At 53.9% G+C, this 12,761-nt stretch overlaps 1 protein-coding gene across 1 annotated transcript in view; it reads right to left on the bottom strand.

Moving 5' to 3' along the window:
* The window catches only part of ITGA11 (integrin subunit alpha 11), a 48,085-nt gene that overhangs the window by 12,316 nt on the left and 23,008 nt on the right, over window positions 1-12,761 (bottom strand). Inside the window, exons 5-16 of the mRNA XM_029958721.1 lie at window positions 12,291-12,405; window positions 10,684-10,811; window positions 9,921-10,069; window positions 8,884-9,028; window positions 7,984-8,149; window positions 6,587-6,657; window positions 5,976-6,120; window positions 4,321-4,469; window positions 3,979-4,119; window positions 2,942-3,145; window positions 2,182-2,312; window positions 1,434-1,600 (exon numbers count right to left, since the gene is read on the bottom strand). Coding sequence (XP_029814581.1) covers window positions 1,434-1,600; window positions 2,182-2,312; window positions 2,942-3,145; window positions 3,979-4,119; window positions 4,321-4,469; window positions 5,976-6,120; window positions 6,587-6,657; window positions 7,984-8,149; window positions 8,884-9,028; window positions 9,921-10,069; window positions 10,684-10,811; window positions 12,291-12,405 — 1,711 coding nt within the window. The remainder of the gene's footprint in view (window positions 1-1,433; window positions 1,601-2,181; window positions 2,313-2,941; window positions 3,146-3,978; window positions 4,120-4,320; window positions 4,470-5,975; window positions 6,121-6,586; window positions 6,658-7,983; window positions 8,150-8,883; window positions 9,029-9,920; window positions 10,070-10,683; window positions 10,812-12,290; window positions 12,406-12,761) is intronic.

Raw genomic sequence — 12,761 nt, 5'->3', positions numbered from 1 at the left:
TGGACACTTCCAGGGATCCAGGGGCAGCCACAGCTTCTCTGGGAAACCTGTGCCAGGGCCTCCCCACCCTCACAGACAGGAATTCCTTCCCAATATCCCATCTAACCCTGCCCTCTGGCAGTGGGAAGCCATTCCCTGTGCCCTGTCCCTTCATCCCTTGTCCCCAGTCCCTCTCCAGCTCTCCTGGAGCCCCTTTAGGCCCTGGAAGGGGCTCTCAGGTCTCCCAGAGCCTTCTCTTCTCCAGGTGAACCCCCCCAGCTCTCCCAGCCTGGCTCCAGAGCAGAGGGGCTCTCCCTACACCAGTGTGATGTAAAACATGGATAAGGAAGGAGGCACCATCAGCCCTGTCCATGGGGTGGCTTTTCTGGGTGGAAACAAGTGTAAAATCATATAAATAAAGACAACCCCACTCAGCTTTTTATCCTGCAGGAGGAAAGCACGGGATTGGGCAGCACAAAACAAAACTCCTGCTCGGGGGGGATGGGAGCTTTTCCTTTGGCTCTGCTCAGTTCCCGGTTTTCCTCTGACAGGGGATGAGCCACTCTCGCTTCCCCCGCGCCGCTGAGTCACCGGGAAGCATCCGGGGGGAGACTCGGGGTCACGGCAGCGTGTGGGGGTTTGATAGCAACAGCTTCCCAGAGATTCCCTGGGATATGAGGGAAAACACGCACATGTGGTCGGCAGCTGCGTCCTGCTGCTGCAGGGGGAGGAGGGATGAGCTCTGTGGGATGAGGGCCGGGCACGGCCCCTCCTGCCCTGCCTGTGGTGACACCCCTGTCACACGTCCCACGGCACAGCAAAGCTCAGGGGAATAGGGGAGAGAAGGGGTTAAACACAGGGAAGGTTCATCCTTGGGGTGTTCCTTGGCAGAGCCACCATCCCTGCTACCTCAGCCTGGATAGGGACAAATCAGGGGGTGAACAGGGATGTGGCAGGTGGTGTCCAAATGCTCTTTGGGGACCCTCAGACGAGCTCAGTTGGTCAGAGTGTGGTGGTAACAATGCCAAGGTGAGGGGTTTGATCCCACTCAATTAAGCATTGGACTCAGTGATCCTTGTGGGTCCCTTCCAACTCGGAATATTCTGTGGAGCTTGTGTGGAATTTGTGTGGAGCTTGTGTGGAACGTGCTCTCCTCCACACATGCCAGTGCCTTGAACCACAGGCTCATGGGATCAGCTGGGTTGGAAAAGACCCCTGAGATCATCGAGTCCAACCTCTGGCCCAGCCCCACCCTGTCACCCAGCCCCTGGCACTGATGCCACCTGCAGTCTGTCCTTAAACACCTCCAGGGATGGCCACTCCACCCCCTCCCTGGGCAGCCCATTCCAGTGCCCAAAAGGGTTTCCCTTGGCAGACTCCGGGTGCTCCCTTGGGGCTGGAGACCCAGCCAAGGCACGGGCTGAGACTGTGCCCCGGGACAGCCGTGCCCTTACCCACGGTGGCCGTCTGGAAGCGGGCCGAGAGGAAGACAGCGGTGAAGCAGAGCAAGGCCGACATGCAGGTCGCGTCCTTCCCGTTCCTCTTGCAGTCCTTGGTGAAGATGTTGATCTTGGGGGGCTCGAAGCGGATGCTGGCGTTGATCTGGACCACGCTCCGGGACCTGTGGGAGCGGAACGGGTAGAGGGATGAGCTGTGGCACGTCCCTACGAGTCTCCCACACCTCCAGATCTGCACTTTTCACACCTTTTCATTCTTTTGCCAAACGTCAAGAAGGTGCTGAGGAAGAGCAAAGGCCCCTTGTGTGAACACAGCACCCCAGGGTGGCCCACCTCAGCTGGGCACAGCCACCCTCTGTCTCAACAGCTTCAAGGGACTTTCCAAACACTAATCAATGTTTGAAAATATTCAATTGTTATTCTAAAATAAGGCCAGAGGGAGCCTGGGCAAATCACCACAAATCAATTGGCTGGTTTGAAACTCCTAGAGAATGATGAACTCCTGGAGATGATGAAATTGAGTGCAAAAAAACCCCAAAACCAGCAACCCTCTGGCATCTTTCTAGGGCCCAATAGGATTGAAACCTCAGAGTGAAAATTGAAACCCCACAGACCCTCCCACCAGACAGGGGGTTGTTATTGTGGAAAGGGGGGTCAGATTGTTGGGAAATCAGTTTTGCCTGGAAAAATACGAGAAGGTTGCGGTGGGATTTGGGCAGAGGGTGCCCGGGGGGGCCCAGCTCACCAGAGCAGCACCGCGTTCCCCAGCGAGCCCACGGCCAGGTCCACGAGCCCGTCCTCGTTCAGGTCCAGCTGCCCGTGGATGCTGCACCCAAAATACATCAGGCCTGGAGCCAGGTCAGCAGCTGCAATCCTCTGAAAAGGAATGGGCACAGTCCAGGCTGGAACATCCCCTCCTGCCAAGGGTTTGCCGTGCCAGCCTCCACCACGCTGCTGAAGGATCCAAGGGATTGCACCAACCGTAAATTTCCAGGGATTGGGAGAATTTCTCTTTGGAGACACCATCCAGAGATTTCTGCTGAATTCACTCTGTGTGATTACTGTCTCTCACAAGTGTGAGAAACGAGTAAATAGCAATAAATTCTTTATTTATGTATTTATTTATAATTAATAAATAAATCTATAGCAATCCCTTGCACCGAGTGCTGAGCGTCACCTCTAATTTCAAGCATGTTTTCCATACTTTATAGAATCATGGGATAATCCAGGTTGGAAAAGCCCTTTAAGGCTGCTGAGTCCAACCATTCCCTCAGCACTGCCAAGGCCACCACTAAACCATGTCCCCAAGTGCCACACCCACAGGGATGGTGACTACACCACTGCCCTGGGAAGCCTCTTCCAGGCCTTGAATTCCAATGCTTTGTCTTGGATGCCTCAGAAGAGGAAATATCTGGCCATAACAATTAACAATTCAATACTGCTCGTGCTCCATCAGTCCTTAAAATGGGCATAAATGACAAAGAGGACCAGGACAAGGGAAGCACCTGCTTGTACTTCTTCAGCACGGTCTCTTGGAAGCCCAGGAAGATGTAAATGGCTCCCTGGTGCTCGTCCTCCAAGGGTGCCCCCACCACCAGGTCGTTGTAGCTGTCCTGGTTGAGGTCGGGCACGGCGGCGATGCAGGAGCCGAAGCGCGAGTTCTGGTAGCTCTGCAGGTCCACCAGGGCTCCACTGGGAACAAAGCGGCTCTGCCGGGCCAGCCAGAGAGAAAAGGGAGCAAAACAACCCCAAAACCATCAGCAGCAGCCTGGCAAGAGGAGGAGCCCCTCAAAGCAAGCAAACGAGATGCGTGAGTCAATACGGGAGTGACGTTAATCAACGTGGGAGCGATTTCGCCGAGGAAGGAGGTGGGAGCACTGCCGGGGCTGTGGGAATGTCTGTGGGACACCTCCCTGGGGAGGGGTGAGCCCCTGAACCCCACACCAGCCCCGTGTCTGCTTTGCCTCCTTTTTATAACATCCTACATAAATAATTGCATCAAATGTGTGGTTTAGGTACGGGGACCCCACTGCTCGGGGTGGGCTCTGCACCCTCGGGTGTAGAACATGACCTGCTCACTGCCCAGGTGCCCCCAGAGCCTCATGGATTTGGCTCAGAAACTGGATTTTGAGTCAGATTTGAGGGTGGCAGGAAAGCTGGTCCTGCCCCAGTGCACCAGGAAAGGGGACAGGGGTGGCACATGTCCCATCCCCATGGCAGAGAGAGTGACCTTGCTGCTCCCCAGAGCCCCGCACCAGGCCCAGCCTCTGGGTGCCCTTGGAGGGAACGGGTTTGTGGGGGGTAAAGTGGATGGAGATGTTTCTGCCGAGACACACCATGCTGCAAAGCCCCTGTTTTGAGCCCTGTGGGGGCCGGGAGCAGCAGGACCTCACTTTGCACCTTGGGCACCACCAGCGGGGATGTTGTTTGATGGGAGCTGGCGGGCGCACAAGGGGGGGTGGCACAAGGGGACACAGCTGCCACCACAGTGCCCAAAAGGCTAATCTCCTATTCCAAATCACCCCCTGGTGCTGCCACGTACCTCCTGCAGGGTGTAGACGTAGACCTTGCCCCTCTCCCTGCCCTCGCTGAAGAACATGGGGGCTCCCACCAGCAGCACGTCGGTGACGCCGTCGCCGTTGACGTCCAGGGAGTTGATCTCGCTGCCGTAGTAGGAACCGATCTGGAGGAGACAGGAGAGGGTGGGAGCGATGCCACCCTCCCTCGTGGGGACATTCCAAGCCCTGCCTCTGCTCCAGCCCCACGGTTTGGAGCTGTGGGTGCAGCAACAGCCAGGACACCCTCGGGACAGTTCGCAAGATGAAAGGGGAAGGTTGATTTTTCCAGGGGGATAAATCAGTGCAGCATTCCTGGCTGGCATTACCTGCTCTCCTTTCAGGGCCTGGTGGATGGTGAGGTTCCTGTTGCTGTGCATGCTGAAGAGGATGACCTTCCCAGTGTGGTTGAACCTGGGAGCTCCCGCCACGTAAATCCGCTCGTGCTTGGTGGAAACGACGGAGGAGACGGTGTAACCTGGGAGGGGGGTGTGCATGGTGTGAGAACTCCCAGCTCCTGCTCCCAGGGTCTGCTTTCCATCAGCCTCCAGCTGGGGACACAGCTCTGGCCACTTCCCAGAGCAGGAAGCTTAGAAATGCAGATTTTTCCAAGGATAAAGTCACCCGGATCAACCCCAGCGCCCCGACCCTGGGCTTTGAGTCTCCTGCTCAGGTGCTGCCACACCTTGGGCAGCACTGCTGTGCCAGGAGTTTTGGCACTGCCTGGCAAACCCCGTGTAAATCCTTCTTTCATCCAAGGTGAATCCAATTCCTGGACTTTAAAGTGTTTTATTCCAGGGGTCACACAAGTCAAACAAACCCCAGTGGGGTGCTGAGTGCCGGGAGTGCGGCTTCTGCTGCTCCAATCCTTCGAGTGCCAGGAACACCAGGCAGGAAGGGCTTTGCTGATGCAAAATCCTGGTTTTCAACCCCAGCTCCAGGTTTTTGAACCTTCACACTCAAGTTTTAAATGCTACTTAAACTGTTAGAAGTGAAACAGGTTTCCCAGAGAAGCTGTGGCTGCCCCTGGTGGATCCCTGGAAGTGTCCAAGGCCAGGTTGGACGGGGCTTGGAGCAACCTGGGATAGTGGAAGGTGTCCCTGGTCATGGATCCTTCCAGGTCCCTTCCAACCCAAAGCATTCCAGTATTCTATGAAACTCAAAGTTTCACCAACCATGAAACTGGATGGGATCAGCTGGAATCACATCCAGTTGAATTTTGAGTATCTCCAGGGATTATTGGGGTTTACAACCCCCTTTTCCTGGTCACAGGCCTAACTTGGGGTCCCTGTTTCCTTAAATATTCCCCTTTTTGGGGGATACTCCTAAGCCAAGCATCAGCTCTGAAACCCCCAGGTCCTGATGCACCAGCATTTCCTTAATATTCCTGGATTTCTCACTCCAGACAGTGGAAAGACAGAGCCCTGCTGAACTCCCACACGCTGCCATGGGCACCCCTTGAACACAACTGGGACCCCAGGGGGACACTCTGCTGTCACCCCACGGATGTTCCACGTGTCCAGAGGCAGCCTGTGATCCCAGGGAAGAGCCCTGATGACCGCCCAGCATCCCACCCTGCAGGGCAGCCACAGCCCTGGAGAGAGGCTTCGTTTTCCAAGGCGGGCGGATATTTTTGCTGCAGCCACACATGGAATGGATTAACCCAGCAGGTATTTCCTCCCTAGGCATGAAATTCCATCTCTGCTTTTAAACCATTCCAGGAAGTTCTGTGGATGACCCGGGCTGGCTGTGGCTCAGCTGTTCCCGAATTTGAATCCCTTTTGTGCTGCACACCAGGGTGGGAGCCGGGCTCTTCCCAGGTGAGGATGCTCCTGTGCTGCATCCCCGAGGGATCACACCTGTGGGATCCCGGGCACAGAGCCACACTGGCATCAGTCACCTCAGGAATATCCTCCTCTTCCCATTATTAAGCACAGAATCCTGAATTCCCCCCTGGCAGCACGGCCTCATTCCCTTCTCTTACCCAAATACGCCCCGTGATTCTTCAGCTCCTCCGGGAACTCCTGGAGATAAGATTCCCTCAGGGGAATGACCTTCCCACTGCTGGTTTCCTTCAGGACAGCTCCATTCCAGTCATAGGCTCCCACTGCCCCCAGCAGGATCCCGTCCTGTGGGAGAGCAGGGGGAGTTTGAGGGGATTTCTTGCCAGGTGGAGGCAATTCCCCCCCTCCCTTCCCATCCAGACCAAGGAAACCATTCCTCAAAGCACACCTGGAGAGCTGGAGGTTTTTCCACCTGCTGGAATGACACTTCAGCCCTAGTTGTATATTTTCAGAGTGCTTTTCCTCCCTAGGAAAACCCCTGGACAGAATTCCCTGCTGGCTTTTCTCTGGGCCCTGCCAGAGCCTTTGGGGTGGGGGAGTTGAGCATCCCCCTGCAGTGACAAGTGCCTTCCTCCACATCCCAGGACATCCTTCCCAAGCCTTTGTGGCATCAGGAGGAGCAGCTTATGCTCGTGGGAGTGACTGAACACCATAATTATTAATTTGCCCCAAATCCCCATCTCCCCCCTGCAGAGGGTGGTGACAAACAGCACAAGGCAGGAGGAACAAAACCCCACATTTACTCTCTTACTTCCACAACGTGGGATGAAAATCCAGTCTGGGACATTTCCAGGCCAAAGGAGATCTCATTCTTGTTGGTTCCTTCAAAAAACAAAAGGGAATTCATGTTTAGTGGAGAGTTTTGTTTCCTGGGGGGGTCTTTGGTGGGTTGGGGTGGGGTGAGCACAAAGGTGCTCAATTGACACAAATCCCAATCACAGAACCATGGAATGGTTTGGATGGGAAGGGACCTTGAAGCTGATCCAGTCCCACCCCCTGCCATGGGCAGGGACACCTTCCCCTATCCCAGGTTACTCCAAGCCCCGTCCAACCTGGCCTTGGACACTTCCAGGGATCCAGGGGCAGCCACAGCTTCTCTGGGCAACCTGTGCCAGGGCCTCCCCACCCTCACAGCCAGGAATTCCTTCCCAATATCCCACCTATCCCTGCCCTCTGGCACTGGGAAGCCATTCCCTGTGTCCTGTCCCTCCATCCCTTGTCCCCAGTCCCTCTCCAGCTCTCCTGGAGCCCCTTTAGGCCCTGCAAGGGGCTCTCAGCTCTCCCTGGATCCTTCTCTTCTCCAGGTGAACAATTCCAGGTCTCCAGAGCAGAGGGGCTGGGAGCAGCAGCTCCAGCAGCCCCACGTCCTTCTTATGATCCTGTTTCTCCCTAGGTCACCCCAATCACCAAAACTCCTGCTGTTAACAGGAACTGGGAGCTCTGCTGTGGTGTCAGTTCTCCCCTTTCCCAGCTGCAGGATCACACAAAAATGTGGATTTCAGAGGGTTTTGCTTCATAAATGCAACTGGGAGAAGCTTCTCATTCAGGGAAGCTCTTCTGCAGGGAAGCATCAGGCTGGCTGGACTGGCAAACTGGTGGAGAGTTTGTGAAACTGGTCAAACTGGTTTGACCCAAATTCCCCCAAACCCAAGATGTTTAATTTCCAGTGCAAGCCCCCCATCTTTTGTTTCAATGGCTCATCCCAGGCTGCACTTCTCCTATGAAATTTAGATAAATTTAGTTTTGGAGACCGACAAACTTGTCACAAGGCAGACTGAGGTGCTGACATTTAGCACAGAAATATTTCCTGATCTTTAATTTCAGCCAATAAACCAGCAACCCCAACATTATTCCCATATTTCCAAGGTTTGCTATAAATGCCAAAGCCACCACAGCTGCTGTGCCTGGAATGAGGGGTGTCCTTTGGAGGAGGAGGGATCTGTGCTCCTGACACTCCAGGGATGCAAACCACTCAAAATAAAGATATTTCTTTCTATATGAAGCCATTCCAAGTGTGATTTTAGGTTCTGTATTGAACAGATATGGGGCACCCCCCAGTGTGACTCTGCCAAATTTAGCAAACAGAAGATGAACAGCACATTTGCAGCCTGGGTTGGCTGGGAGGTGTCAGGGGGGAGCATCACCCACCTTCCAAGCTAAATATCCTTTCTCCCAGAGCATCCACAATGTCCTTGAGTGCTGCCTCATCCGTGACATTGAAGAAATGTTTGTCGTCGGGGTCGCTCGCTATGAATTTGATCTCGTTCAAAAAGGCCTCGGGGTTGATTCCTCTTCTGTTGTAATAACCCAAGACCTGGGTTGGGACAGAAATCCAGGACTCAGGGGTTTTCATGGATTCGTCAATCCCAGGATGGTTTGGGCTGGAAGGGACCTTATATCTCATCTTGTTCCAAACTCTCCCATGGGCAGGGATACCCCAGGAAAAGGGGTTTGTAAGCCCTGGTAATCCCTGGAGATACTGAAAATTCCACTGGATGTGATTCCAGCTGATCCCATCCAGTTTCATGGTTGGTCATACTTTGAGTTTCACAGAATCCTGGAATGGTTTGGGTTGGAAGGGACCTTCAAGCTCATCCTATTCCACCCCCTGCCATGGGCAGGGACACCTCCCACTAGCCCAGGTTGCTCCAAGTTCACCCAACCTGGCCTTGGACACTTCCAGGGATCCAGGGGCAGCCACAGCTGCAATTTTCACACGATGGATAGAACCATCCCAAAGCCCCTGAGGGGTGGCCATATGGAAGGATTCCCCATCCTTGACATCTGATACCTGTCCCATTGTGGGACCAAACCCTGGAGCTGCTGCAGTTCCTCCAGGCTGGACACCCCCTGTGCAATTCGGGGTCCTGCCTTTCCCTGACCTGCTCCGGCAGCTGGATCCAGAGCTGAGCATCCCATCCCACTGCAAAAGCAGGAGCAGCAACAGGGATCCCTAGGGACACACCGGGAGGGGTCGTGTTGGGGTTTACAGGGCACCCCCTGTGTGGTTTTTGGAGCCCCTCAGTGCCCGTCTGTGCCCCCACTCACCGCCACTGCGTATCTGGTGACATTGTCCCTCTCGCTGTCCTCGATCACCTTCTCCAGGTCTGGGCTGTCGTGGGACTCTCCATCTGTGATGACAATCATTACTCTCTTTGCCCCTTTCCGGCCACCTTTCTGAAACGCTTCCGAGCTGCAAGTGAAGAGATGCCCTGGGCTGCTCAGCCCTGCCAGGAGGGTCCTGGTGCCACCCCTGCCTGCTGGCACCGCCCCACTGCCTGCCTCGAACCCCCCTCAGGGTAGGGCAGGACCATCAGGGAATGTTTCAGGATGTTAAAAGAGGATTTTTGCACGGGTGGAGGTGGCTTCTTGCAGGAGAGGGGCCTTAATTCAGCAAAACTGGGCGAGAGGAAACACCCTCAAGTGGTGCCAGGGGAGGTTTAGGTTGGGTGTTACAGAAAATTTCTTCACCCAAAGGGTGGCCAGATGCTGGCACAGCTGCCCAGGGCAGTGGTGGAGTCCCCATCCCTGCAGGGATGTAGCAGACACGTGGATGTGGCACTGGGGGACGTGGGGGAGTGGTGGGAGTGGCAGTGCTGGGTCAGTAGTTGATTACTGATCTTAGACACCTTTTCCAACCACGATTCTATGAAAATGCCCTCAATTTGCAACAGGAATAACTGGGTGGGATGTGGCAAAAAAAAGCAGGAGCAGGGACTTGTCCCTGACAAGGGAGGAGATGGAGCTGTGGGTCACGGCTGCAACAAGTCCTTGGCTACCCTACAGTGCCTGGGGTTGCATTCTGGGGGTTGAGAGCTCAGCTCTGGGTGCTTTCAAAAAGAGGATACAATTCCAGAGCCTGCCTCTGCTCCCTCCTTCTGCTCCAGCTCCAACTGGGGGCAGAGCAGTTTTATGGAGCATCGTTTTTAGAGCATTAATTGAGGACCAAACCCCTCTGCAAAAGTATTTTTAGCCTGGTGGTATCGCCCACTTTCTAAGCAGTGAGGAAAAGTGAAGGCAGGGGGAGGGAAGGCAAAGAAATGGTGATTTAAAGGTTGTGAAAGAAGAAGGTGAAAGGTTTTTACCGAGCAAACTCTATCCCATAGGCAGTCCTGGTCTCTGTGCCTCCCCTCTGCTCTATGTGACTGGCAGCTGCCACCACGTCTTTTACAGACCTGTAGTCATTTAAATGAAACTCATGGACAACATCTTCTCCATACTGAACAACTCCGACCTGGGGATTAAGGGAATATCACAAAGGATGCCAACAACCCCCCCCCACAACGAGCTTTGTCAACCACACACAACCACCACCATTAAAATTCCATTTTTCTGTCCCCACTCGCCCCAATTTTCCCTCTCTGGGACCACTAAAAAGGCTCAGTTTTATTTCTCTCACCCCTGCCCTGCTCTGAAGGTTTGGGGTGATGCCCCAGTGTGGACCCACAGCATCTCTGGTGGGACCCAACTGGGGTTATTTGTGCAAATTGTTGGGGATATCCCTGCCCAAGTATCAGCCCAAACCCCTGCTCAAATTCCAGCCCAAATCCCCGCCCAAATCAGCCCACAATTACTAACAGGAAGAGGATGGAGAGCTCTTTACACATGGAACATGCTGCCTATATTTCCATAGGGTTTCATCCTCCTTGTGCCTGTTGTGATGTGAGGTGTGAGCTCTCATTTAGGGACATCAGTGGGAAAATTATCTCCACGGAATGAGTTAAACCCCCCCGAGTTTTGTGCCAAATTAGGCCACATTTCCAGCAAAGGGACCTTGAGAAGCCCCATGAGCAGGGCTGGGGGACTCTGTGTGACACAGGGGGACACACAGGTTGTGCAGGGTCTTACTTGGATCTGGCCGGGACCGATATAAAACTTTTTCAAGATGTTTATCAGGAAGTGCTGGACTTCAACCCAGGGGTAGATGCTGTTGGATCCATCCAGAACGATGATGATGTCCATGTAGGTCTGGCATCCTGTGGAAAATACAGGCTGTTATTGAGACACCTCACTGGTGCTCGTGAAGGGGAGATTTACGGCTTCCCTCCCAGCCAGGTACTTCCTCTGATGATTTATTTGAAAATAAAGCTGATTTCAATCCTTCAGAAAGAGCTCTGGGCTCCAGCAAGGTGGAGAGAAGCCACAAGAATCCTCTCTGCTGAGAAAAAATGGGATCACTTCCTAAGAATAACACTCCGTGGCATCTTCTGTGATTCAGATTCGGGCTTTTATCCGGTCTAACATAATTCCACACTTCAAAGAGCAGCAGGATCCGGCCCCTGCTCTCCCCACAGCCCATGCCTTGCCCCTGAGTCACTGCTCAGCCCTGCCTGCTCTCCCAGCCAGCACCAGCCGGGCATTTCCTCCCTTCCCATTAAATCCTCAGCGAGGAGGCAGCCAAGAAACCCCAGTGAGGACCCCAGGGCTCGGCTCTGCAGCACGAGCCACGAAGGATTCAGGCAGCAGAGTGGTTTTCAGTGGGGAAAATTGCTCAGCATCGTCTCTGTTTTGCTTACATTTTATAACACCGCTTGGAAAAGGGGCAGAAAAGCAGATGAAGCTGAATTTCCCTGTGACAGACATTTACCAGCTGCTTTTTTCAGGGGCTTTCACAGGTTGGAGCATTGACAGATTTGAGTCACCCACCATGGGTCACTCCATCACTCGGCTGAGTGTCACCATCCCAATCCCAGTCTCACCCTGGAAACCAGGGAAAGGAGCTGACCCTCTGCATCCCACTTACTGAATGATAACACCCTCTAAACCTCCCTAAAATCCCAATTACCCTTTGCAGAAGGGCTAAAACCCCTGCTGGCCATGAAGAGGGAAGTGACACTGAGAATTTGGTGGTGGGCTCTGCCTCTACTGCCTGGATCACCCCAAAGTTCCATTTTCCCAAGCCTCTCTCTATTCCACGGGAATTAATCCACACCAGAGGGGTGATGGAGACTGGGAATCAAATGCTGTGCCCAGCTGGGAAAAGGAGCTTCCAGGAGCCCTGACAGTGCAGGACAGGCTTCTGCAATTCCTCCCAGCCTCAGGAAAGCCAGGGAGTTTTTTCAAGACCTCAAAAATAAAATCACGTCTCCCAGTGTACAAATTCGGGCCAACCCCTTTCGCTCCCAGTCAATGAGAGCTTTGTTTTGTGCAGCCAAGTCCGAATTCTTTCCCTATTTTGCCTTCTGATAAAATATTCTGGATGCTCTTATCCCTGGCTTCGGAAGAAGAAGGTATTTTTTGTCTTCCCTGGGTGTCAATCAGGAGGGAAATGTTTCCCAGATGTCCGTGAACGTGACCCCCTTGGAATCACTTCCCTGCAGCCACTTCCTCCGCTCTCCTGCCTTTCCCAATCCCTGACAGGGTTTGTTTTCTGCCTGGGGCTGGAGGGATCAGGGATCTGGAGGCTCCCTCTGCCTCCAGAGCCAGGCTGGGAGCTGAGGGCACTGAGTTCTCACTCTGCAGAGCCGGAGCCACGGTCCTGGAGAACCTGAAGTTGGAGTTGACGCGGGAGCACATTCCCGTGGTGTAGTAGGAGCTCCCGCACTCGTGGGACCAGAGGGGGCTGCAGGCCTGGGGGGAAAATCAGGAGGGGGTTAAAGCTGGCACCTCTTCCTTGATGGCTTGTCCTCTCCTGCAGCACCTTTTTCCCCACAGAAGGTGATTTGTTTGGAACTCTTTGGCGCATGAAACAAGGAATCGTGGGGTGGGTTGGGTTGGGAGGGACCTTAAAGCCCATCCAGTGCCACCCCCTGCATGGGCAGGGACACCTTCCACCAGCCCAGGTGGCTCCAAGCCCTGTCCAACCTGGCCTTGGACACTTCCAGGGGTGGGGAGTCCACAATAAAAATATATATATATGTGTGTATGTGTATCTATCTATCTATCTATCTATATCTATCTCTCTATATATCTATATCTCGCTGTGT

The sequence above is a fragment of the Manacus vitellinus genome, unplaced genomic scaffold, assembly GCF_001715985.3.
Source record: "Manacus vitellinus isolate BGI_N305 unplaced genomic scaffold, ASM171598v3 scaffold_16_pilon, whole genome shotgun sequence".
In the NCBI taxonomy this organism is placed as follows: Eukaryota; Metazoa; Chordata; class Aves; order Passeriformes; family Pipridae; genus Manacus; species Manacus vitellinus.
The sequence above is the reverse complement of the archived record's forward strand: the minus strand, read 5'-3'. Positions and strand labels throughout refer to the sequence as shown.